At 40.3% G+C, this 27,718-nt stretch overlaps 1 protein-coding gene across 1 annotated transcript in view; it reads left to right on the top strand.

The window, feature by feature from the left end:
• Positions 1-26,588, top strand: part of LOC139156362 (vomeronasal type-2 receptor 26-like) — a 47,076-nt gene extending 20,488 nt beyond the window's left edge. The window contains exon 5 of the mRNA XM_070731889.1: positions 25,678-26,588. Within this exon, the coding sequence (XP_070587990.1) occupies positions 25,678-26,588 (911 nt within the window). The remainder of the gene's footprint in view (positions 1-25,677) is intronic.
• Positions 26,589-27,718: the final 1,130 nt, after the last annotated feature.

Here is a 27,718-nt window from a genome sequence, read left to right as displayed (position 1 = left end):
GGTGGGCGGGGAGGGAGGGAACTGTCCTCACCCAGTACTAGAAACTTGAGAGGGCAAAACATCCAGCATCTAATTGTATTTGAAAATCGGAAATGGTGGGTGAGGGGGGGGACCTGTCCTCACCCAGAACAAGAAACATGGCAGGGCAAAACATCCAGAGTCTAATTGGACTTGAAATTGCACCCCACCAAAAATGCCTAAGAGAAATATCAACAAAAAAATTACAATTTAAGAAAACAAGTATACAATTCCATGCCTTAGACATCAACACCTAAGGTCGCTCAACAACGATAGTCAACAATATGGTTGACGACTTATGTTGGTTTTTGTTTTTATTCACTATTGAAATTTAATACTATATACATTAACATACTGCTTTCACCCCCTATCCCCCCTTTCCCCATGTATGTTTGTCTGTTTTGAATGTTTCTTTTATATGTAGAAAATCAATAAAGATTATTTTAAATATTTGGACCAAGAGGGTCTACACACAGTCAGTCAAGCCATCATCACCTCCTGTCTTGATTATTGCAATGTGCTCTACATGAGGCCACCCTTGAAAAGGGTTTGTAGACTCCAAATGGTCCAGAATGCAGCCGCACGAGTTGTCATGGGTGCACCTCGGTACACCCATATAATACCTATACTCCTCAAGCTGCCCTGGCTCCCTGTTCATTTCTGGGCACAACTCAAGGCATTGGGTCTTCCCTATAAAGCCCTCTCTGGCTCAGGGCCAGGCTATCTATGGGACGGCCTCCTGCCACATACCGCCCAGAGACCTATAAGAGCACACAGAGTTTGCTTCCTCCAGGTCCCATCAGCTAAACAACATACCCTTTCCCCCCGAAAATAAGACGTACTCCAAAAGTAAGGCATGTCAGAGGTTTTGCAGAATTTGCTAATATAAGGCACCCCCCCGAAAATAAGGTGTAGTCAAGTTTACATACGGTAGAGTGGAAAAACATACGGTACCATTCAAAGCTGTTCATAGCGCTACCGTAATAATGTGGCATCCCCTGCTGGCCCCTTCCATTGCTTTGTACCATCCAGTACAGCAGACACAATCTGCTGCTGTCTCACCGCCATTACAGTCTCCACTACAGTGTGTAGACTGTAGTTCCTCTGGTGGTCGGAAGCTGCAATAGCGGGAGTATACTGTTGTACCATATAAGTGCCGTCGTTTGTGTGTGTGTGTGCCATACTGACAGGTACCTTACCATAATCAGTGTACCGTACGGTACACTTTCTTTGGGGGAGTCAGCTTTTCTGCCTGTGAATTTGTCTTATTTGAGAAATATAAGGCACCCCCCAACAATAAGACATAGCACAACTTTTGGAGCAAAAATTAATATAAGACAGTATCTTATTTTCGGGAAAACATGGTAGGGCACCTTAGTGTAGTTGCCCATATAAAAATCCAATTTTGCTATTTCTGCTATGACGATCGGAAGCTTCGCCTTACAAGAAAAAAAGGTGCAACCATTTATCAGGTATATTAGAAATGCTCAGGGAAACCGACTGATCAGGAAATGTTTGCACGGCCACATTCGTCTACTTTCTGGATTGTTATTTTTCCACCTCAAAGATTTCAAATAGATTTTCAGTTGAATTGAATAGTTTACTTGTTGTATTCAAGGTGTGTGTGTGTGGAAGGGGAAGTGATTTATTTTGGTTTGATTATTTTAAATTTGCATCTCAGAAACATCTCTGCAGACTTTCTATGTCCACCATGAAGGGGGTCCTTGACTTGCAACCACAGTGGAGCTGAAATTATCTGTTGCTAAGCAAGACCATTGTTAAATGAATGTTGCCCCATTGTACGATCTATCCTGCCACAGTTGTTGAGTGAATCACTGCGGTTGTTGAGTGACTCACAGGGGATGTGAAGTGAACCTGGCTTCCCCATTGACTTTGCTTGTCAGGAGGTCCCAAAAGGGGATCACTTGACTCCCAGACACTGTGACCGTCACAAATGTGAGTCAGCCACAAAGCATTGGAATGTCAATCACGTGACCCTGGGGATGCTGCAAGGGTCACAAGGGTGGACAATGGTCCCGAGTCTCTTCTTTCTACAAACAGTCTCTGAGGGAACCATCGTCAGTTGAGAGCTGCCTCTATTGTTGCCCCCAAGGCGCCTCTAGACGGAAAGGCCTTTTCCTCACAGGGGCCACACAAGGCCCAAAGCCCTTCAAGATGCTTCCAAGAGGGAGGGGAAGGGATGGAGGTAGGAGGGGGGAAAGGCCTCCCTTCTCCCCAATCTGGGCCACCCTCGAACTCCAAAAAGTCACCACAGGCAGAAATAGTGAGATTGTATTGAGACGTGATTCTTTAAGACATTTTCATTAGGGCAGAGGTCCCCAACCGCCGGTCCGCGGACCAGGACCGGGCCGTTGGGGGTTTTCAGCCGGTCCGCGGCGGCGCTGCCCTCCCGGCAGAGAACATTATGCAGGACGGGGTGGGGCGTCGGGCGGTGACGCAGCCCTCCACACTTCTCCACAGGGCGGGGAGAATCAGGAGGCTCCTTTGGCGGCTGGGGGCTGCCTGGCTTTGTGATTTTGGCTGGGGGGGGAGTTAGGAAGGTCCTACTTCTCCCCCCCCAGCCAAAAATTCAAAGCCTATCTGCTGGATACGGGCAATGAGTGGGACAGAGCGGCGCGGAAGCCTCTTGCAGCAGCTGCCACAGCCACCGGCTTCGGCGCCGTTCGTCCCGCCCATCGCCCGTATCCAGCAGAAGCTGCTGCCCGAGTGCTCTTGGCCGGCGGGATTCAAAGTGCTGGGGTGGGGGTGTCCTGACAGCCCCCCCACCCCAGTGCTTCGCCTCCCGCTGGGACACCCCCCACCCCAGCACTTTAAATCCCGCCGGCCAAGAGCACTCGGGCAGCAGCTTCTGCTGGATACGGGCGATGGGCGGGACGAACGGCGCCGAACCCGGTGGCTGTGGCAGCTGCTGCAAGAGGCTTCCGCACCGCTCTGTCCCACTCATCGCCCGTATCCAGCAGATAGGCTTTGAATTTTTGGCTGGGGGAGAAGTAGGACCTTCCTAACTCCCCCCCCAGCCAAAATCACAAAGCCAGGCAGCCCCCAGCCGCCAAAGGAGCCTCCTGATTCTCCCCGCCCTGTGGAGAAGTGTGGAGGGCTGCGTCACTAAGCTCCACCCCTCCATAACCCCACCCCCATATGACCAAAGCCCCCCCCCCCCCCGGGCCGTGGAAAACTCGTCTAACTTAAAGCCGGTCCCTGGTGCTAAAAAGGTTGGGGACCTCTGCATTAGGGGGAATGTAGTGAAATTGCACTCTGGGTAATGTAGTTTTACATGTGACCAAATCTGGACATTCCTTTATTTGTTTGTTTATTTATTTATTTGTTTATTTATTTATCTTCAAACAAACATGTTCAAAGATGTTTTTTAGGCCTCGTGAGAATGGGCCTAAAAAAAACACAAGATGGGTCTTTGCCAGCTTTAGTTGTTCAACTCATTGCCTGAGGAGGCCAGTTATGACTTAACGGCCAGAGCACAGACTGCCTCCTACAGGTAGCAAGAGGGACAGCTAAACCATGAAAAAGCACAGGGAAGGAAGGTCCCTGAGTGCTTACTGTGGAATTGTGGGAGTTGAAGTCCACTCATCTTCAGGTTGCTAAACTAGCCAGTTTTTTTTTCTAACTTCTCTATGGGTTTATATGTGTATGTGTGCGTGTGTGTTTATGTGGCTGTGTGTGTGTGAGAGAGGGAGAGAGCGAAAAATGTTTTTTTAACTCTGCAAAGTTCTGGCAACTAGTTTTTCACCAAAGTTGCATCAGCTCTTTTGTGTGGGGCATTTGAGCTTTAACTTTCAAAATAAAGTTAAATACATGTTGGCTTTAACTCAGCAGGCAGCTATTTCAGATCTTTGGCGTTTCCTGGCCCCTGGGATTTTGTCTTCATGCCAGCAAATCTCAGATTTATTTGTTTCTTCAGCCACAGTTACCGTGTATTTCCTCTGGGGTCAGTTTCCAGCATGGAGCTTCCAAACCTCTCAATTCTAGATCACCAATTTAATTCCACCTCTGCCACTGCCATTATGAGCCATATGGGGATTATTTCCCTTTCATTTCTCTCCAGAGAATTCCCCAAAGTTGAATTATCCAGGGATCTCTCCTGAGAGGGAGAATTATGATCAAAGTTTCAGCTCTGTCCTTTGGCTGAATCCTCCTGGGCAGAGAAATATGGAGTTTGGAGACAGGCAATGTCTGTGCTTTTGCATGTATGTCTCTCTCCTTTCCAGGTGAAGCTGTGTTTCATTCAGGAAAGCAACTGGATCATATCCCACCTTTTGAAAATCCTTTGAATTCTTCATTAGGAACAGGGAGGAGATTGATTGAGTCACCCCATGGATGATGGACCTCCTGCTTCTGGTTGTGGTGCTGCTTTTGTCCCATCCAGTCTCTGGGAAGCTGAGAAGGAAATGCCCACTGAGTTTGGAACACCAGGATGGAAAACAACCACTGAGCTTTTACAGCCCAGGAGACCATCTCATTGCTATAGACTTCACTGGACTTGACACATTACATCCAGAGTTGCTTTTCAACGTGGCTCCTTCTCTTCCTGATCTGTAAGTCATTCAGGGTGATGGAGTTTCACTCCCTCTGTGCTAACACTCTCCTTATTTTATATTTTTTCCTCATTTATTCCTATGAATATGTCTAATTTCCTGAATGATTTTGATTTCCACGGCTTCTCGTTTTTGTCTGATTTTGTGAAAAAGACTCAAAAAGGGGTCTGAGAAAAAGCTGAAAGGGCTGCAGATTATTTTCCTCTCTCTGTTCAATCCTTAATTTATCATATGAATAATGAATTTTATTTGAAGTAATTGGGGAATCAGTTGTAGTTGCCGTACCTCAGTCGATTTCCATATTTGTGTAACTGATCATTGCTTTTGTTTCACTAGGCATGTGAAATATTATACACTGCTCCCAAAATTAAAGGGAACACTTAAACAACAGAATATAGCTCCAAGTCAATCAAACTTCTGTGAAATCAAACTGTCCACTTAGGAAGAAACACTGATTGTGTTGCTTTTCACATGCTGTTGTCAGCACATTCAAGTTTGTACAGAACAAAGTGTTCAATGAGGATATTGCATTCATTCAGATCTAGGATGGGTTCTTTGAGTGTTCCCTTTATTTTTTTGAGTAGTATATATTAAAAGAAGTATTTGTTGTTGCTGTTGATTATAATAACATATTTTTTACAATAGGGATATTTATGGTTTTTTTACTTGGCGTAATATTAATGTTCAATATTCAACTGATCAACAAGAATCCCCAGTTCATGCACAACCTCACACTTGGCTACACCATCCATAACAACTATATGAGCACTTTCTGCACTTCAGATGCCTTGCTGGACATTCTCTCCACTGGAGAAGCCAATGTCCCCAACTACGGCTGTGGAAGGAAGGACAACCTTCTGGCTCTTCTTGATTCAGCTCGCAAGGAAATCTCCATCCAGATGTCAACGTTAGGAGGCACCTACAAAGTCCCACAGGTTTGTTTATATTCTTCTCCATCTGGTAAAGGTAAGTGGTGGGTGATGGTAGATGAGCAATAGAGGCAATCATGTTTTCTGCATGGAATTCAGGTACTGATTTCCTCCATATTAGCAAAAATGTCAATGTTCTACACCATTATGTTCATGTTGAGATTAATCATAAAAGGCCTGAAATGCAAGCAATACCTTCCCTGGAGAAGACATTCTACCAACTAGTTAATTGATCCAAAAATATCTCTAGTTGTTGGGGCCCCTATTGGCATCTTCATTTTAGAAGACAAGACCTGCCCTATCCACTTGGATTGAAGTTGGCAATAGTTGCATTTTATGTAACTAGAATATGGAATAAAAAGGACTCTATTTAAACATGCCTGGGATAAACATATATCCATCCTAAGATAAAATACAGAAAATAGTATAAGGGCAGACTAGATGGACCATGAGGTCTTTTTCTGCCGTCAGACTTCTATGTTTCTATGTTTCTATGTTTCTAGCAATTATTGACCAAATGGACTAGCAGATATTGTGCCACAATCCTGTTAATTAAACTTGAGAAAAATGCATTCCTTGCAGAAGAACCAGAAGGTTTTAAGTAGAGTTAAAAGCTATGTAGATTTTATAAGAAACAATGCAACAGTTAATGATCATATATTGGTTCAAATTGGTCATGAAATATCTAATCTATATGATTGAGGTAAAACAAGGTTTGCAGGATTTCTAGATGTTAGTGCAGCATTTGACTGAATGAACAGAGAAATATGGTGAAGAAAATGGATTGCCCTCCAAATGGAGCTCAGCCTGTTGGCCCTAATCCAAGCCCTTGTTAGAGAGGGAGTTTTGGGCTCAATGGGAGTTTTGGGCTCAACAAGAAGAAGGACCTATGCTTACCAAGCAGGGAAAGGAAAGATACATATTTGAACCCTTGATATTCAGTATAGATATGAATGACTTACTTGGACTAATGCAGGATAAAAAACAGATCATAAATAAATGTTATTTCATTTTTTGACAAAAATTACTAAATTAGTGTACCAGTAAAATGCACATAGTATACAGCACTTGGATTTCAGAAAGGCTTTGACAAGGTAAACCACAACCTATTTCTCAGTAAGCTAAAACTATGTGAGATAGGCAGCATGATGCCCAGATGGAGTCAGCCGGTAGTCCTCAATGGAACTACGTCTGCATGGAGGGAATCCAGTAGTGGAGGACTCCCAGGTTCCATTTTAGGCCCAGGACTCTTCAACAAATTCATGAATGATTTGGATGAGGGGAGAAATGGGGAAATCATCAAATTTGAAGACAACACTAAAGTGGCAGGAATAGCCAGCGCCCCAGAAGATAAGGTGAAGATCCAGATGGATCTAGATAGACTTGAACCATGAGCCTAAATTAAATTAAGTGTAGAGAAATGTAAGGTTTTACACTTAGGCTACAAAAACCAAATGTACAATTACATCTTAGGTGAAACCTTTCTCAATACCAGTAACTATGGGAGAGATTTTCAAGTCTTAGTGGTCAATCACATAAAAATGGACCAGCAATGTTTGGCACCAGCCAAAAAAGCCAAAAACATTTGCATTAACAGATGGATAAAATCAAGATCATATGAAGAAGAAAGAAAGAGGGGGGGGGGGCAAGTCAGAAACAATGGATTGAAACTAATCAAGGAGAGAAACAAACTAGAACTAAGTAGAACTTTCCTGACACTTAGAGCAATTAATCAATGGAATAACTTGTCTCCAGAAGTTGTGCGTGCTCCAACGCTGGAGATTTTAAAAAAGAGACCAGACAGCTACTTGTCTGGAAGAGTATACGGTCCCCTGATTGAGGAGGGTGTTAGACTAGAAGACCTTCAAGGTCCCTTCCAATTCTTTTATTCTGTTTTAAATTCTGTTATAGGTATACATGTTTAGCATGCTAAACACCTATTGGAACTCACTATTTTACACTAACAAAATGATATTATCATACTTACACATTGAATTATATACCCTGTGAACAAAACTTGGATTCTTTTGTCTTAATAATTATCTGATAATTAATCGATCAAGTTCAAAAGTTACAATCTTTGGGAAATGACATGGTAGTCACAGTTGGTCAGCCATTGGAGCGTGTAACACCTTTCCTTACCTGGGGTTGTTTTCTCTGAGCCTGAATCTGGGACCCTCATCATCAAAGGAGCTCAGTCAGAGAAAGGGCATGAGTGAGAGTGGTCCTTAAATGGAAACCTTGTAATTCTCCAGGTACCTCAACCCCAACTATCAAAGCATAAAAGGCCAAGGTTTCCCCCATGTTCTTACATCCATCTGATGTTTGGGGCTTCAGAGAGAAATCACTAGCAGAACCAACCCAATCACAGCCTCTGATGAGTATCTTGGGGTGAGTAAAAGGACTCCAACTGCTACCCTCACAGTTGTATTGGGAATTTACACAATTTCTGCTCAGTTTAAATTCAGAAAATATGGATATCGGCATAAATTTTATTCTACCAAAACTGACAGACTCCGAAAACAGACAAAAGTTCAATTAAAGAGAAATCTTGGATTATACAACTGACAAATCGTATTAGGAACTGAGGTCTCCCTGTTTCTTGTATAATTGGAAAAGAAGCTAAAAGGATTTCTCCAGAAAAAATCTGGTACACAGAAACAGAAAGAGATGCACCAATCCTCAAAAATTATACTGTAATAGGCTCTTTATTGGAATATAATACTTCAGTCAGCATTTCAATGTGTTAATCTAATTATGGTAAACTGTAGAGGTGGTACAGTAATATTATTCACAATGTTTATAGTTTTTAAAATTTATTCTTTTTCATTTTTTTATTATACAATCTTGCTAATATTCTGTTTTTAATATTTCAAACAATGTCTAACTGCAAATTGTTCTAATACATTCATGAGAAGCAGGTTGGATTTATTAAAATGTAATATTTTGGATTTGATCTGACCCCAAATATGACACAGCATTTTCATTGCTTTTTCAGATCAAATATGGAATTGCTTCAGAGGCTCTGAGTGATAAAAGCAAATTCCCCTTTTTCCACCAGACGCAACAGAAAGAAGGGATCCAGTACCCAGCCATTGTCCAACTGCTCCTCCATTTCAGGTGGACCCTGATTGGCCTCTTTGCTTCAGACACAGAGAAGGGAGAGAATTTCATGAGGACTTTCCCTCCTGTGCTTGTCAGGAATGGAATTTGTGTGGTTCTATCACAACAATTCTCAACAACAGGATATACAGCCTATCTCAGGGATGCCCTCTCTAAGTGGAGACAAGTCAATGTCTATGTTCACTTCATGGAATTTGATTCCCTTTGGGACAGAATTCTTCCTTTCCATTTAACATTTCTGCGCTTGCCAGGACACATTGAAGAGAAAGTCTGGATCCTCACAACTTTTGCAGCGTATGAAATAGACAAGCGCAGACTTCTCAAATACATCCACAGTATTTTGCAGTTTGGTTATCTGCCTAAAAGGAGGCCAAAAGATGAGGCCTTTGAACCCCTTTTCTTTGTGGAAGAAAACTTTCAAGATCTTTATTTTCTCTGTTCTCTTTCAAAGAACGTCTTTTCTCTCAAGGGCCGCAGAAGATGCACCAAGAAAGCCCCACTGGAGACCCAGGAGAAAAGGAACAGAAGACTGATCCCAAATCACTATGACATTTACAGCCTCATAAAGACTCAGGCCCATGTCTTGAAGGCCACCTATTCCTCCAGATCGAGGAGGAGAAGGAAGGAGGGAGAAAAGAGGTCGAGGTCTCCAAGGCTGCAGCCGTGGCAGGTAGGGGGTCCCGCTATGGATCCATGCATCTCAGATCCTTTGGAGGAGGAATCCCGAGAAGGAGGGGAACCACCCCAACAGATCTGCCCAATTTAATTACTCAGGGAATAATGGTTCCAAAGCTCTCTCTGTGTGTGTATAGGTGTGTGTGTGTGTGTTTGTTTCCCAAGTATTTTACTACCAATCTGTGGATGTGCCTTATTTTGTGGCTGTGGCTTGATGGTCATGTGATTGGGTGGGAGGGGCTCACTCTTTCCTTCCTTGCCCCCTCCCTTCTTTCTTTCTTTCTTTCTTTCTTTCTTTCTTTCTTTCTCTCTCTTTCTCTCCCCCTCTCTTTCTTTCTCCCTCCCACTCAATCTTCCTTCTCACTCTTTCTTTCCTTCCTTGCTTCCTCCCTTCTTTCTCTTTTTTCTCCTTTTTCTCTTCTTTCTTTCTTTCTTTCTCTTTCTCTCCCCCTCTTTCTTTTGCTCCATTCCTTCCACCCACCCACTCAACTTCTCCTTCCTTCCTTCCTCCCTCCCACCCTCCTTCCCTCCCTCCCTTCACCTCTCTTTCTCTCCTTCCTTCCATTCGCTTTCTCTCCCCCCTCTTTCTTTCTTTCCCTCTCTCACTCCCACCCACCCAAACTTCCTCCTCAGTTCTTCCTCCCTCCCCTCCTTCCCTCCCCCTTTCTTTCTTTCTTTCTCTTTCTCTCCCCCCTCTTTCTTTCTTTCCCTCCTTCTTTCCCACCCACCCACATAATCCTCCTCCTCAGACCTTTCTTCCTCCTCTCTCTCTCCCTCTTTCTTTCTTTCCCTCCCATGCTCCCCACCAACCCAACCACCCAAACCTCCTCAGTTCATCCTCCATCCCTCCATCCCTCCCTCCTTTTTTCCTTTCTTTTCCTCCCTCCCACTCAATCTTCCTTCTCACTCTTTCCTTCCTTGCTTCCTCCCTTCTTTCTCTTTTTTCTCTTCTTTCTTTCTTTCTTTTTCTTTCTCTTTCTCTTTCTCTCCTCCTCTCTCTTTCTTTCGCTCCATTCCTTCCACCCACCCACTCAACTTCTCCTCCCTCCCTCCCTCCTTTTTTTCCTTTCTTTTTTTAAAAATATTTTTTATTATTTCCAAAAACAAACAAAAAACAAACAACATTAAACATTTAAGGAGCTACCATTGCTCCGCTTGTCATAGAAGTCTAATTAATACAGAAAGAAAAAACCCTAATTATAGTCAGATCGATACAGAAATGTCACACATGTACATTACATTCTTATTAAGTTTAACTCTATATTCTTTATGTTAATTAAATTTCTTTATCTATAATATAACATATACTTATTAAAAAAAATAAAAAATAAAATATATAAAAAATAACACTTCAACTTTATCATACTATAAAATTGTTTTAAAACTATTTCATTCTATCTTATAAACCTTCAGAATAATGAATTCGAATAGTTATAAATTCTTGCATATTTAATTTTTAATACTATTTTAAAATTCCACCATTCATATACTTTATCCCATATTTTATAAAATTCTGTTTCAGCTTGGTTGTTCAAACGTTTTGTCATCATGTCTAATTCTGCACATTCTATAATTTTTTTAAATACTTCTACATCTTTTGGTATTTCTTTTTCTTTCCATTTCTGTGCAAATGAAATTCGTGACGCAACCAATATATGTATTATCAAATAATAAATTTCTTTTTTATACTTTGTATTTGAAATACCCAATAGGAAGAATTCAGGAGATTTTTTAATCTTCTCCTTTGTTATTTCATTTATCCATTTCTCTACTTTTTCCAAACATTTTTAGCCTCAGAATATGTCCATCATGTATGGTAATATGTACCAATTTCTTTTTTATATTTCCAACAAACAGGTGAAACTGTCGGAAACATCTTGGAAATTCTATATGGTGAGAGGTGCCATCTATAAAACATCTTGATTTGATTTTCTTTGAAAGAAATTGATTTTGTTATTTTCCAGTTATACACCCATGTCTTTTCCCATGTTTCTAAATTTATCTCTTTGCCAAAATTTTTGCACCAACTGATCATGTTGTCTTTCAATATCCAACCTATCGTTCTATGATTTATTAAATATTTATATACATTTCCAATTAACTTCACTTGATTTTGGAATAATAATTTACCTAATATATTATTTTCTTCTCTGAAAATATACGTTTTTATATCCATTGATATAATATTGATATCTGGAACTAATCTGTGTATATTGCCACCAATCTAAGTCGATACCTAATTCTTGTAGTTCTTGTTTTGTTCTTAATTTTAATTGATTATCCAATAAGTCTCTATATTTCCAAATCTTTCCTTCTTTTTTAAAATTCGGATGTGTGATGGCTTCAATAGGTGAAATCCATTCTGGCATTACTAAGAAATGGTTTTTCTTTATTTCAATCCATACATCCATCAATGCTTTTCTAATAATATTATTTTTAAAATATGAATGTGTTTTTAACGTTTCATACCATATAAAAGCATGCCAACCTGCCATTAAGTCATGACTTTCTAAGTTAAGTAACCTTTGATTTTCTAAGGTCAACCACTCTTTTATCCATGTTAGGGCGGTGGCATAATAATTTAATTTCCAATTTGGGAGGGCAAGGCCTCCTCTTTCTTTGCGATCTTCTAATGAATTTTGTTTAATTCTTGGTTTCTTACCTTGCCATATATTTTTTTTTATTATCTTATTTAATTCTACAAAAAATTTCAATCCAGGATTTATTGGGATAACTCGAAAAAGGAACAAAATTTTGGGGAGAATATTCATTTTAATTGTAGAAATTCTTCCCACTAGTGATAATTGCAAGTTACTCCAAACTTCTAAATCTTTTTTAATCTGACCTAATAATTTTAAATAATTATCATTTTTTAAGGATATGGCTTTGGAAGTCATCCATATCCCTAAATATTTCACCGTTTTTGTGATTTTCATATTTGATAAATCTTCTAAGTATTTTTCTCTGTCCCTGTCATATTTTTTGTTAGTATCTGTGTCTTTTCTTTATTTATTTTCAATCCTGCGACATTCCCATGTTCTTCAATTAAATTTATTAACCTTGAAATGGATTCTGTAGGGTCTTCTAAAATAAAGACCACATTGTCAGCAAATGCTTGTACTTTATAAGTCTCTTTTTTAATGTTCAGTCCTTTTATTTCCCTATCTGCTCTTATTTTTATCAACATTGCTTCCAGAGTTAAAATAAATAGTAATGGTTATATTGGGCAACCATGTCTTACTCCTCGTTGTATTGCTACTTTTTTGGTCTGCTCACTGTTTATTATGATTTTGGCTGATTGTTCAGAGTATATGGCATCTATTATATTAAAAAACTTTGTTCCGACATCCATCTTACTTAATTGTATTTTCATGAAATTCCCATCTACATTATCAAATGCTTTTTTCGCATTTAAAAATATAAGTGACATTTGTTTTTCTGGATGCTGTTCATAATATTCTAATGTGTTTATTATTATTCTTAAATTATTTTTAATTTGTCTTCCTGGTAAAAATCCATTTTGGTCACTATGTATCATATCATTTATAATACTTTTAAACCTATTAGCGAAAATTGATATAGCAATGTTATAATCTACGTTTAACAATGAGATTGGTCTATAATTTTCATTTTTTTCTTTTTCTGTTCCCACTTTATGTATTAAAGTTATTAAAGTTTCTGACCATGTTTTGGGTAATTTACCTTCTGTCATTATTTGGTCATATATCTCAAACATATTTGAAAAAAGTATTTCTATATCTAACTTATAAAATTCTACTGGTATCGCATCTGGGCCCGTCGCTTTGTTATTTTTTTGGTTTTTTATAGATTGCTTTAATTCCATTTCTGTGATAGGTTTATTTAATCTTTGTTGTTGTGTTTCGGCTAATACTGATACATCTGGTAGGACACATTTTCTTGTGGGTGACTCGATTGTTAGAGGTGTTGATTTGGGACAGAGTAAGGATGTGGTGAAGGTGATGAGGTGTCTACCAGAAGCCACTGCCAGTAGAGACAGGAGGCGGATTACAAACATTGTCAAGGCTGTGAGTAAAGGTAATAACGTTGATGTGGTGGTGCATCTTGGCACAAATGATTTGTCCCAGAGAAATGTTAATGTAGTAAAAAGAGATTTTCAATGTCTAAGTGTGGAGCTGGGTAAAATAACTGATTCAGTGATTTTCTCAGAGGTGTTACCGGTTTGTGGCCAGGAGGATAAAACAGCTTGTATCAGAGAGTTTAATGTGTGGTTAAGGCAGTGGTATAAAGCTGAAGGTTTTGGCTATGTAAGTCATGATGTCAGTAGGTGGTCTAATAGGGAGTTGTTTAAGAGGGATGGTTTGCATCCATCATACAGAGGTACCCAGGTGCTCGGTGAGGAATTCAGAACTTTTTTGGACAGGCATTTAAACTAGGTAAAGGGGACAGAGATGTAACTGATGTGGATGATTTCTGTCCCCGACCAATGAGAATAAATCAGTTTCTGGAAACTTATGAAAAGGGAGCTATAAATAAAATAGATGTAGTTGTTGATGATAAGGGGCAAACTAATAATGAAAATAATGTTTTTTGGGTAATGTGCACGAATGCTCGAAGCTTGAGCAACAAGCTCTGTGAGTTAATGGCCATTATATCTAGAGATAATTTGGATCTGGTTGCCATAACTGAGACATGGTTTAAGGATTCTAATGAATGGGAAATATCCATACCAGGATATACACTGTATAGGAAGGATAGAATAGAGAGAAGGGGAGGTGGAGTAGCCATTTATGTTAAAGAAAGTCTAAAAACAATACTAATTCAAAATACATGTAAAGATCTGGAGACCCTCTGGATTTGCATGCAAAATAAAGAAGGTTCTGTCATTAGAATTGGGGTGATCTATAGGCCTCCAGGGAAATCTGAGGAACATGACAACAAGATGGTGGATGAAATTACCCTAATGGCAGTTAAGGGAGATATTGTGGTTATGGGTGATTTCAACATGCCTGATGTTGACTGGAATACCCCCAGTGCCCTTACATGCAAAAGTAAGAATATAGTAGAGGCCTTTACAGGAGCAGCTCTGGCACAGCTAGTTAAGACACCAACTAGAGGGGAGAATATTCTAGATTTAGTTTTTACGAATGGGAATTGGGTTTCAGAGGTTAAGGTGGGAGAAAATTTAGGTTGCAGTGACCATCTATGTTTGTGGTTTGATGTAAAAACTGAGCAATCCTATACTGCAACCAAAGTATTGGATTTCAGAAAAACAAATTTTAATGCAATGGGGGAATATTTAAATAATGAATTAAAGGGGAGGGATAAAATGACAGGAGCGAGCACCCAGTGGACTGTATTAAAAAAGGCCATCTTAAAAGCCATAGGACTGTATGTAAAGCAAATAACTAAAGGTAAAAGGAAGAATAAACCGCTATGGTTTAGCAATGATGTAAGGGCTATAGTCAATGAAAAAAAGGCTGCCTATAGGAGGTATAAAGAGTCTGGAAGTATAGCTGATAGAGAGGTGTATAAAATGAGACAGAAGGAGGTGAAACAGATAACATATGCTGCTAAAGCCTCAAAAGAGGAAGAAATTGCAAAATCTGTAAAGAAGGGGGATAAAACCTTCTTCAGATATATTAGTGATAGGAAGAAGAAAAACTGCAGCATCACGAAGCTTAGTACCCGGAATAATACATGCATTGATGGGAATAAGGAGATCACTGACCATTTCAATAGCTACTTCTGTTCAGTTTTCTCAAAAGACACCTTACAAAATAATACTATAGAGGGATATAGCATTGCTTCCAGCTGTACGGATTCGGCTCCAGTGATCTTAGAAGCCGATGTCTTAGAAGAACTTGAACGATTAAAGATAAATAAGGCAATGGGTCCAGATGGCATCCACCCCAGAGTTCTTAAAGAACTCAGATCTGTCATTGCTACCCCCCTGACTGATTTGTTTAACCAATCCCTGTTAACAGGAGATGTTCCTGAGGATTGGAGAATGGCCAGTGTTGTGCCTATCCACAAGAAGGGCAGTAGAGAAGAAGCTAGTAACTACAGGCCAGTTAGTTTGACATCAGTTATAGTTAAAATGATGGAGACTCTACTCAAAAAGAGGATAAATCAGCACCTAAAAAACAATAACTTATTGGACCCAAATCAGCATGGCTTTACTGAAGGCAAATCATGTCAGACTAATCTCATTGATTCTTTGACTATGTCACAAAGGTGTTGGATCAAGGTGGTGCCATGGATATTGCCTATCTGGACTTCAGCAAAGCCTTTGATACGGTTCCACATAAAGAGCTGATAGATAAATTAGTGAAGATTGGACTTAATCTCTGGATAGTTCAGTGGATTTCAAGCTGGCTGAAGAATAGACATCAGAGAGTTATTGTTAATGGCGAGTATTCTGAGCAGAGACAGGTTACAAGCAGTGTGCCACAAGGGTCTGTTCTGGGTCCTATTCTTTTTAATATGTTTGTGAGTGACATAGGGGAAGGTTTGGTAGGGAAGGTTTGCCTATTTGCCGATGACTCTAAAGTGTGCAATAGGGTTGATATTCCTGGAGGGGTCTGTAATATGGTAAATGATTTAGCTTTACTAGATAAATGGTCAAAGCAATGGAAACTGCAGTTTAATGTTTCCAAATGTAAAATAATGCACTTGGGGAAAAGGAATCCTCAATCTGAGTATTGCATTGGCAGTTCTGTGTTAGCAAAAACTTCAGAAGAGAAGGATTTAGGGGTAGTGATTTCTGACAGTCTCAAAATGGGTGAACAGTGCAGTCAGGTGGTAGGGAAAGCAAGTAGGATGCTTGGCTGCATAGCTAGAGGTATAACAAGCAGGAAGAGGGAGATTGTGATCCCCTTATATAGAGCGCTGGTGAGACCACATTTGGAGTATTGGGTTCAGTTCTGGAGACCTCACCTACAAAAAGATATTGACAAAATTGAACGGGTCCAAAGACGGGCTACAAGAATGGTGGAAGGTCTTAAGCATAAAACGTATCAGGAAAGACTTAATGAACTCAATCTGTATAGTCTGGAGGACAGAAGGAAAAGGGGGGACATGATCGAAACATTTAAATATGTTAAAGGATTAAATAAGGTTCAGGAGGGAAGTGTTTTTAATAGGAAAGTGAACACACGAATAAGGGGACATAATCTGAAGTTAGTTGGGGGAATGATCAAAGGCAACATGAGAAAATATTATTTTACTGAAAGAGTAGTAGATCCTTGGAACAAACTTCCAGCAGACGTGGTTGGTAAATCCACAGTAACTGAATTTAAACATGCCTGGGATAAACATATATCCATTGTAAGATAAAATACAGGAAATAGTATAAGGGCAGACTAGATGGACCATGAGGTCTTTTTCTGCCGTCAGTCTTCTATGTTTCTATGTTTCTATCTATATTTTTCAAATATTCAAAAATTAAGTCCTCATTTATTTCTTCTCTCTTACATAATTGTCTATAAAATTCTAATACTATTTCCTTTTTTTCTTCTGTTCTATGTTTTATTTTACCTTTAGAATCTATCAAGTTTTTTATGATTTTGTTTTCTCTCTCTTTTCTTAGTTTATATGACAACCATCTTCCTGGTTTGTTCGCATGTTCAAAGTATTCTTGTTTTGCTCTCTTTATCTTTTCTACTATTGGTTCTTGTTCTATTAATCTCAATCTGTGCCTTATTAACTCTCTCTGATTTTTAACTTTGTTGTCATTATCTTCTTTTTGCATTAACAATTCTAATTTTTTGAGTTCTTCTACTAATTTTTCATAGCGTATTTTCTTTTCTTTGGTTTTTTTTTTGCTATGAAAGATATTGTTAGCCCACATATATATGCCTTTGTTGTATCCCATAAATTTTGAGGGGCAGTATCACTATTTTTGTTTATTTTGAAAAAAATCTCTAATTCTTTCTCTATCCATTTTTTATAATCTGGATCATTTATTATATTTCTATTCATTGACCAATTATTTATTTTCCTTTTGCCTTTCCAATATATAGATAAAGGATTATGATCTGCCCAGGTGTTTGTCTCTATTTCTATTTTACTGATTTGTTCCATTATGTGGGCTGGTGCCCAAGCCATGTCAATCCTGGACCAGGTCTTATGTGGGATAGAATAAAAAGTATATTGTTTATCTTTTAAACAGTATTCTCGCCATATATCTTTTAATGATAGTTCTGTGCTCATTTTCCAAAATGTCACAGGTAGTATCACCTTTTTTTTCTTTTCTTTTATTTTCTTTTCCCAGTGTAGTCCATTTGATCATCTGGGATTGCATTAAAATCTTCTATTATCATCATATTTTCAATTGATAATTCACTTATTTTTTTTGTGTAAATCTTTATAAAATTGTTTTTGGTTATCATTTGGTGCATAAATTGAGACAACTACAAGAGGTTTTGTTTCTAAATCCAATTGTATCATCAAAATCCTTCCATCACTATCATTATATATTTCTTTAGATTCAATTAATTCATCTATATTTATTTTATTTATTTTATCTATATACATTGCCACTCCTCTTTTCTTTTGATTTTCCAGGCTAGTATATAATTTCCCCAATTTTGAGTTGCTGAGAAGACTTCATTTTGATTTTTTAATATGAACTTCTTGTAAAATATTTATCTGCGCTTTTTGTTTCGTGAGTTTGGTTAATATTTGATTTCTTTTCTTTGGAGTATTCAATCTGTTTACATTGACTGAAAAAGTTTTCAAGTCATGTGTCATCTTTATTTGTAGTATTTTTAGCTTCTTTTGGTTCTCGGAGTCTCATTTCTAGAACTAGTTCTTGTGAAACCTGTGATTGTTTCTTCTTCACTTCCTGTATTTTTCCCCTCCTCCACCCGTGGCCCCCATCATGTCTTCACTACTCTTTGTTTCTATCCGGAGTTGGTCAATCCTGTCCAATCTGCTGCGTGCTAAAAAGGATCTTGCTTGCTCCACACTTTCTATTTACACTTACGTTGATTGCCAAGTTAGAGTCAGGCCTTCTGGTACCAACCATCTAAAAACAATATTCTTTTTAATTAAGATACTTGTAAGAAAATAATATTCTCTTCTGCTTTCTCTCACCCTTTTCGAAACTTGTTTCAAGATCGTGATTTCTTTTCCATTGCATTGGAAAGTTTTGTTTCTTGTCAGTCTCAGTATCTCATCTTTGATTATTCTTCTTGAAAACTTAATGTGTACTTCTCTTGGTAGGTTATGGCGTCTTACATACCCAGTTTGGACTCTGTAAACTTCGTCAATTTCTCTTATCAGTTCTGCTGGATCTGCTTGCATAATTCCTCTTATTATTTCAACCATTTTTGCAGATAAAGGCCATGTGATGCGGATTGGAGTTCAAGGTTGGTTATTGCTATGTCGAAACCTCTACGAGCGTCATAGTTGTGATCTTCATATCTTCCACTTTCTGTCCCATAGCTTGAATTTTTTCTTCTGTTACTTTTATTCTTTTTTCACTTTCTTGTAGATTTTGTTGTATAACTTTTATGTTCCCATCCATTTCAGCCACATTTCCTTTTACTTCTGTTATTTCAGTTTTGAGTTCACCAATTTCTTTTTTTATCTCATTTTTCATCTCTTTCATCTCTTGCCTCATTTCTTGCTTCATTTCTTCCAGGTACATTTTCATTTCCTCTTTGTTGGTTTCAAGTTGAGTTTTTGTCTGAGTTTCTGTCTTCTGCATAAAATCTTGGATTCCTGCTAGTGCATCTTGGATGGACTGGGAATTTGATTCTGCATGCAACTTTTCTTTCTCTTTTTCTTTCTCCTTAGCCAACATTGCAGTTATTGTTCTTTGTTGTAATGGAGATGATGTTGGAGAAACTTTCGGTGTAGGAGTTGGAGTTGGAGTAGTTGTTTGTTTTTGAGTTGTTGTTGTCGTCACCGAAGTCAAGCTTTGTGCCCTGTATGAACCTTTCATATCTCAAAATCCTTAAAACTTATTATTTAGTTCTTAAAACAATCACTTATTGTTTATAGTTAGTAATTAAATTTTAATATAGTGGCTATTACAAAATATATAAAATTTAAAAAGGGATGTAAAGAATACCAATTTAACTTTATTAACAATATAGGAGGGAAAAAGGAAAGATGAAGAAAGTAAGGCAAAGGCAAAAAATAAAAAGAAAGAACAGAAAGAAAAAGAAAGAAAAAATATTAATGAAGAAATAAGAAAAATGTTAATAATAATATGATTTTATTAATACCAAAACAAAAGGAACGCAGATATATATATATATATATATATATATATATATATATATATATATATATATATATATATATATATATATATATATATGTTTTTCTTATGTCGGATCACAATGCAGAAGCTTCCCAGATCGAATCCCAGTAAAGAAAGGGTGTGGCTAGCTGATGAGGCCTAATAAGGCCGAAATGGATCTATCCTAGTCTCCCTTAATTTTAAAATTCCAGCTAAAAACATTTAACATATATATATATATATATATATATATATTTCTTTTCCTCCCTCCCGCTCAATCTTCCTTCTCACTCTTTCCTTCCTTGCTTCCTCCCTTCTTTCTCTTTTTTCTCTTCTTTCTTTCTTTCTTTCTTTCTCTTTCTCTCCCCTTTCTCTTTCTTTCACTCCATTCCTTCCACCCACTCACCCAACTTCTCCTTCCTCCCTCCCTCCTTCCCTTCCTCCTTCCCCCTCCCTCCCTCGATCTCTCTTTATCTCCCTCCATTCCTTCTTTCCTTTCTCTTTCTCTCCCCCCTCTCTTTCTTTCTTTCCCTTCCTCCCACCCACCCACTCAACTTCTTCCATCCTCCCTCCCTCCCTCTTTCCTTACTTTCTCTCTGACCTCTCTTTTTCTTTCTTGCAAACGTACACCTTCTCCCACACCGGCCACTTTCATTCCTTTATTTGTTTATTTGTTTTTGTTTGTTTGAGTTTTATGCCGCCCCTCTCCAAGGACTCGTGGCGGCTGACAACATATAATAAAACAATACATAAAATTTCAGGACCAATTAATTAAATATATATAATCTAAAACTAAAACCCCTAAAAAACCAGTCATTCCCATTCAATCAGTTTCTCTCAGTCCATTCAGGCCTGGTGACATATGTGAGTCTTGAGACTCTTGCGGAAGGTGAGGAGGGTGGGGACAGTACGAATCTCCAGGGGGAGCTGATTCCAGAGGGCTGGGCCCCCCACAGAGAAGGCTCTTCCCCCAGGCCCAGCCAACCAGCATTGTCTGGCTGACAGGACCCTGAGAAGACCAACTCTGTGGGACCTGACCGGTCGCTGGGATTCATGCGGCAGAAGGTGGCCGCAGAGTTATTCTGGCCTGATGCCATGTGGAGATATTGATATTTATCTGAAAGATATTGACAAATTGGAAGCATAGGGGGACACGGGGGATGGGGGAGATCTGCTAAAATGATGGAAGAGGCTGGTGGGAATGTGTTACAAAAGCAGATCTATGTCGCGTGTCCGGGGCTTCTACCGTTCAGCAGGGGAAGCGGGGGATGAACAGGGGGTGGCAGCTCTCTCTGGTCCCCTCCCACTTTGTCAGAACCATGTGCCAGCCAGAGAAGCTCCGAACAAGCTTCAGGAGGTGCTGGCCAGCATGAAATGGCTTCCCAAACTGCTCCCCACCTTCCCCGCCATGCCTGCAACTTTTATCGGCCTGGAAAACATTGCAGCTGTGTACAAAGATTGCTGGAGTGGTTCCCTCTCTCCCTTACTGCCCAGTACCTCCCGAAGCATCTCCTAGGTCAGCAGAGGCACCGCACTGCTTGCATAGAAGAAGAAGAAAAATAAAGAAATCCCAAAATCAAAAAGACATTCAAAAAAATTTGGGGGGAAATGGCAGTCCCTGGGGCCCAGTACGAGGCTACCGTTGTGCCTGGACTGGACTGCACTGATAGGAACACGCCTCAGTTCCACCCCCAGCGAAATCGCAGCATCACAAAAACACGGAAGTCCAGAGGTGGGGTTTCAAGGACTTCCGTGTTTTGGCAATACTGCAATTTCGTGGAGTCTCCCCTCGCTGGGAAATTCCACCTCTGGACTTCCGGTTGCCAGCAAAGCACCATTTTTTCCACTGCTGGGATTCCCCTGCAGCATCACAAAAACACAGAAATCTGGAGGTGGGGTTTCCCATTGAGGGTAGCCTGAGGGGAATTCCAGCAGCACAAAAACAGGCACTTCGGCTGGCAAAAGGGGTGAGTTTTGGGCTTGCAAGCATTAATCACTTTTCCATTGATTCCTATGGGAAACATTATTTCGTCTTACAAACTTTTCACCTTATAAACCTCGTCCCGGAACCAATTAAGTTTGTAAGATGAGGTATCACTGTATAAGGTTCTCACACTCCTCCTGCCCTGCAATGCTCATCTCCATTTCATCTCTCCCATTCACGCATTTCCACCCCATCTCTGTCTTTTTGGCTTCCCTGCACTCTGCTGTTGCATTTCTCCCCTGCCCCAGCTGATCTTGAAATCCCCTCACGAGATTTCGGTACAGTTTTGCTTCCTGTGCACAGCACACTGGTAGGCAGGTAAGTGGAACCCACCACTGGTTTGGGAGAACCTCTGGTTAAGATTCTGTGCAGTTTAGAGAACAGAGCAATTTCTCTCCTGGCTGACCGCACCCACCCAACCTCCCAGGACTCCCCATATGGTCCCTTTTGAATGCAGGTAAGTGCAAGGTATACGGGGGCCTCAGGGAAGGGCTAGCAAAATTTTACCACCACCCTGGGGCATGGCTTATGCAGGACACCCTGCGTTTTCTTTCCACACCTTCCAGTGAAAATTGGGTGCTCTGGGGTGGAGCTCCATTTTAGCTACCCCACTGCGTTCCCCTACCCACCCCGGTCCGGGCAGTAGCCCACCCCTGCCTATAATTGACCAATTGTGTCAATTATATTTTCTCTATGTTTTGTCAGTATATGATTGACTATTTTTTCTCAAACTTTTTCATTCACTTTTGAAGATACTGGCAGTGTTATTGAACCACATTTGGAGATGAGGCAATTGTGAGCCGCCCCGAGTCTGCGGAGAGGGGCGGCATACAAATCTAAATAATATAAATAAATAAATAAATAAATAATAGAAGAAAGATTCAATGTGGGATAAGAAACAATGTTTTCTGTATTTCAAATTCCTGGATGTTCCCATTCTAGTTTCATCCCTTTCTGGAGAAGAATGAATATTGGAATATTTCACAACAAGAACAGTACTTGGACCAAAATGGAGAGATAAAAGCAGATCTGGGCATTCTCTACTACTTGGTTCTCCCCAAGGAGGATCCCAAGCAAGAGATTCTGGCGTATTTTATAAGACAGAGATTTTCTATCAACCAAGATTCTCTTTCACGGCTAAAGTTGCTTAAAAAGGTGGGAGAAATGTTGCTGTCTTTCCTCTGTTTCCCAAAGCCTGAGGTCCCATTTCAAGTGGTGAAAGCCTGGAGTCTGCAGGGTTGTTGGCCTTCCATGCCACCTGGTGTCATCTAATGGAGATTCTTCAACAGAAAGGACCTAGGTGGGACAGCTTTGCCATGTTTTATGGAAATCTTTCAAGATCTTAACGGTCAGAGGTTTCTTTCTTCATCATAGTTTTATTCTATATTAAAAAAAACTGAGTGAAATAAAAGTTTCCCAAACCTTTTACACTAAACTTTAGTCTCAGTTTTAATTTGAATATATCATTCTACTTAAATCTTTTTTCTGCAATTCCATCATTCCAGACTTTATTAAATATCCAGTCAACGAAGCAGTGGAAGTGATGTGCTGGTGTCTGGAGGCTGTTGGGGTCTGGATGGGTGTCAACAGACTCAAACTCAACCCTGATAAGATGGGGTGACTGTGGGTTTTGCCTCCCAAGGACAATTCTATCTGTCCGTCCATCACCCTGGTGGGGAATTATTGACTCCCTCAGAGAGGGTCCACAACTTGAGCATCTTCTCGATCCACAGCTCACATTAGAGAAACATATTTCAGCTGTGGCGAGGGGGGCGTTTGCCCAGGTTCGCCTGGTGCACCAGTTGAGGCCCTACTTGGACCGGGATTCACTGCTCACAGTCACTCATGCCCTCATCACCTCGAGGTTCGACTACTGTAACGCTCTCTACATGGGGGCTACCTTTGAAGAGTGTTTGGAAACTCCAGATCGTGCAGAATGCAGCTGCAAGAGCAATCATGGGCTTCCCTAGTTATGCCCATGTTACACCAACACTCTGCAGTCTGCATTGGTTGCCAATCAGTTTCTGGTCACAATTCAAAGTGTTGGTTATCACCTATAAAGCCCTTTATGGCACCGGACCAGAATATCTTTGAGACTGCGTTCTGCCGCATGAATCCCAGTGGTCAGTTAGGTCCCACAGAGCTGGCCTTCTCCGGGTCGCATCGACTGAACAATGTCGGCTGGCGGGACCCAGGGGAAGAGCCTTCTCTGTGGCAGCCCCGACCCTCTGGAACCAGCTCCCCCCAGAAATTAGGACTGCCCCTACCCTCCTTGCCTTTCGTAAACTTCCTAAAACCCACCTCTGCCGTCAGGCATGGGGGAACTGAGACATCTCCCCTTGCCTATGCAGTTTTCTGTATGGTATGCTTGTGTGTATGTTTTTTTCATAATGGGGTTTTAGGCTTTTAATGTAAAATTGTTATTTTAGACTTAATATTAGATTTGTTATTACATATTGTTTTACCTCTGTTGTGAGCCGCCCCAGTCTGCGGAGGGGGGCAGCATACAAATCTAATAAATAATAATAATAAACAATAATAATAAATAGAAAGGTACTTTACTGTAATGTTCAATTCCAAAAGCAAAAAGGAGGAATTAAATAAAGAATCTGCAAGTTGTTATACCTCCTGCATCTGTTTAGAAGATGTCAGAGATTTCATATAAACCTCAGTGAGGACCAGACGCTAATTGTCTCCTTCCATTTTTACCTACATTTTCTATAGATGGAGAGTCCTAACGTATTTCCTAACACATTATCTTTTTTCTGCTCAGTCTCTGCCTGAGTCCAAATGTGTGGAAAGTTGTCATCCTGGATTTGTCAAGAGGGCTCAAGAAGGAGAGCCAGTTTGCTGCTACGACTGCGTTCCTTGTCCAGAGGGGACCTTCTCCACTCAGGAAGGTCAGTGACACTGAGGAAAATGGGAGGCTTGGGGGAACTGGATCCATCCAGAACATTTTCGTGAAAGTGCAAGTTAAAAGGCAGATTGGAACCAGTTTTTTTTAAAACTGCAGAATTTCTTATCTAAAAGGAAGTAAATAAAAAAGACTTTGAAGGAGGGATAGATAGAGACGGGAGGAGGGGGTGGAAGACTGGGCAAGCTTTACTAACAGCAGAGGAAATATCTCTTCTGCTTTTTAGTTTGGAGAAGTGCTGCTAAGTTTCCCTTTCTAGGACCATCTGAGATCTTTGAAACTTGATGAATTCTTTCAGGTCCACCTTCGCAAAGACCTGGCAATTCAATGTACATTGGCCTCCCCTTGAGGATCACTGGGAAGGTCCACCATGTATTGTTGTGGATAGTGTTGGGGGGAACTCATTACACAAATATTCCGCCAATCATATTGATCAATGAAAATAGAGCTGGAAGGGACCTTGGAGGTCTTCTAGTCCAGCCCCCTGCTCAAATAGGAGAACCTATACCAGTGATGGTGAACCTTTTTGGCACAGAGTGCCCAAACCAGAACCTGCAGATACACATGCTGGAGCATTGGAAACTCAAAGACTAGCTGGCCAGTGTCAACATGCCTTTTTTGGCCATTTTTGGGGCCATTTTCTGGCTGTTTCTGGCTGTTTTTCAGGTCATTTTTGGTCCGAAAAAACACCTGAAAACTGTCTTTCTTCTGGCTGTTTTCTGGATCATTTTTCAGGCTCTTTTCAGGCTGTTTCTCAGTGTTCCACTGCCTGCACTGGAAATCAGAAGATCAGCTGGCAATGGCACAGATTCCCAGAGTGAGGGCTCTGCGTGCCACCTCTGACACCCATGCAGTAGTTTGCCATCATGGATCTATTATCATTTCAGACAAGTGACTGTCCAATATTTTCTTAAAAACCTCCAATATTGAAGGACACAAAACCTCTGGAGGGCAGCTGTTCCACTGGTTAATTGTTTCCAGATGTTATGGGATACTCTAGGCATCCTCCAAGTCCCTTTAAATTCCATGGTGCAGGACTTAGGATGTTTGGCTAAAAGATTATATGATTCATTAATAACCTTAATAATGTAGGTTCCTGTGAACATTCTACAGATTCTTTAGAAATATGTCCTGGAAAATGTCCCTGGAATTAGGTGTTGTCCAAAAATTGTATTTCCTGTAATGTTAAAAAACAAAATATTAAAGTAATATTGCTTTTTCTTTTTAAGATACTGAAAAATGCACCAGGTGTCCGGATGATAAATATCCAAATAAGGACAGAGTCAAATGTATCCCCAAAGTTATAACTTTTCTTTCTTATGAAGAACATTTGGGCATCATCCTGCTCTCTTTTGCCCTTCTTTTGTTCCTAACCACTGGCCTTGTTTTAATCATCTTCATTAAATATCGAGAAACCCCCATTGTCAAAGCCAACAATCGGGACCTCTCCTACATCCTCCTGGTCTCCCTCCTGCTTTGCTTCTTGTCTGCTTCTCTCTTTATTGGTCAACCAAGGAAAGCCACCTGCCTTCTCCGACAAACAGTTTTCAGCATCATCTTCTCAGTTGCTGTTTCTTCTCTCTTGGCCAAAACCATCACAGTGGTGCTGGCTTTTCTGGCCACAAAGCCAGGAAACCAAATGAAGAGATGGTTGGGGAAGAGTTTGGCCAACTCCATCATCCTTTCTTCTTCTGCTGTCCAAATTGTCATCTGCTCCATCTGGTTGGCAGTTTCTCCCCCCTTCCCTGAATCTGATCTCCACTCCCAGCATGGAGAGATTATCCTGCAATGCAACGAAGGGGCTGTTGTCATGTTCTACGTCACCCTAAGCTACATGGGCTTCCTGGCTGCCATCTGTTTCACGGTGGCTTTCCTGGCCAGGAATCTGCCTGGGGCCTTCAACGAAGCCAAGCTCATCACCTTCAGCATGCTGGTCTTCTGCAGTGTCTGGGTGACTTTTGTGCCCACCTACCTGAGCACCAAAGGGAAATACATGGTGGCTGTGCAGGTCTTCTCCATCCTGGCCTCCAGTGCTGGTCTGCTGGGCTGTATCTTTATCCCCAAGTGCTACATTATCCTTCTGAGGCCAGACCTGAACACAAAGGAGCATCTCACAGCGAGAACAAATGTAAAAACATGATATATTATACCATTGTGATATTGAAAAAAATGTTAATGTGACTTTTATTTTATTTCCATTTAGATAGTATGCAAGAGTCAAATAAAATCATGTTTATAAGTTTCAAAATGGGAAATTGTTGAACAATGGGAATTCTTGCAGCTCCGTCCCCTTTCAATAAATCTTGCTAAAGAAATCTTTGAAAAATTCAGAGGTATTCAGTTGTTCAGCAACAGCTAATGTATGTGAACTCTTATAGATAATAATGTGGGCACTTATTAGCAGCTAAAAGTGTTTGTGAGAGAGAATGAGCAGGAAAAGAGGTCAGGATGAAGCTGTTGGGACCAAGTACCAGTCTGGTTGCCTGATCCTCTCTGTGAGAATGACAGAAATGCCAGGTTTGATCGGTTCTCAGCTTGGAAGGGAAATCTTCATCCCTCTTACATAATTCTTTCTTTCTTTAGGATTTCAATTTGGGATTATTATTTTTTGTTCCTGTAAAAGGAAATTAAAAAAATAAAGTTTCTAATGAACTGTCCACTGTTTTTTTCTTTCAAGCAGAGAAATAAGAAAGCAGTTTTCCGGTGTTTTAATTTTCCACTCCATAATTTCTGCCTAGAGCATTTACTCTGCTCCTCTTCCAAGCTTGTCTTGTCTGTGAAGGGCTGAAGAAGATGTGCAGAGAAAGGAGACCTTGAGACTCTTCCCAGGAGGAGCTTGAAGGGATCCTCTCTAAAGACAGGTCACAAAAGCTCAGTCCTGCATAATATTCATCCAAGTCCAAAAAGGGGGTGAATAAGGGTGGGAACCAGTGATGGGATTCAAGTAATTTAAAAACCTGTTCTCTGCCCTAATGATTTCTTCCAACAACCAGTTGGCCAAACTAGGGGAAGGGCCTTCTATGTGGGGGGCCCAGCCCTCTGGAACCAGCTCCCCCCAGAGATTCACACTTCCCCCAACCTCCTTGCTTTCCAAAAAATTTGAAAACCTATCTTTGCCACCAGGCCTGTGGTCCCTAGATCTCCTCCCCCATGACCAACAAATGTGCTTAGAGTGAATTACTGAGTGGATGATAAATTGAATGTTTTGTAAAGTTTTAAGGATCTTTTAAAGTTTTTTTAAACTGTAATTAATTGGAATGAATTGATTTA

The sequence above is a fragment of the Erythrolamprus reginae genome, chromosome 1 (assembly GCF_031021105.1).
Source record: "Erythrolamprus reginae isolate rEryReg1 chromosome 1, rEryReg1.hap1, whole genome shotgun sequence".
Lineage (NCBI taxonomy): Eukaryota > Metazoa > Chordata > Lepidosauria > Squamata > Dipsadidae > Erythrolamprus > Erythrolamprus reginae.
The sequence above is the reverse complement of the archived record's forward strand: the minus strand, read 5'-3'. Positions and strand labels throughout refer to the sequence as shown.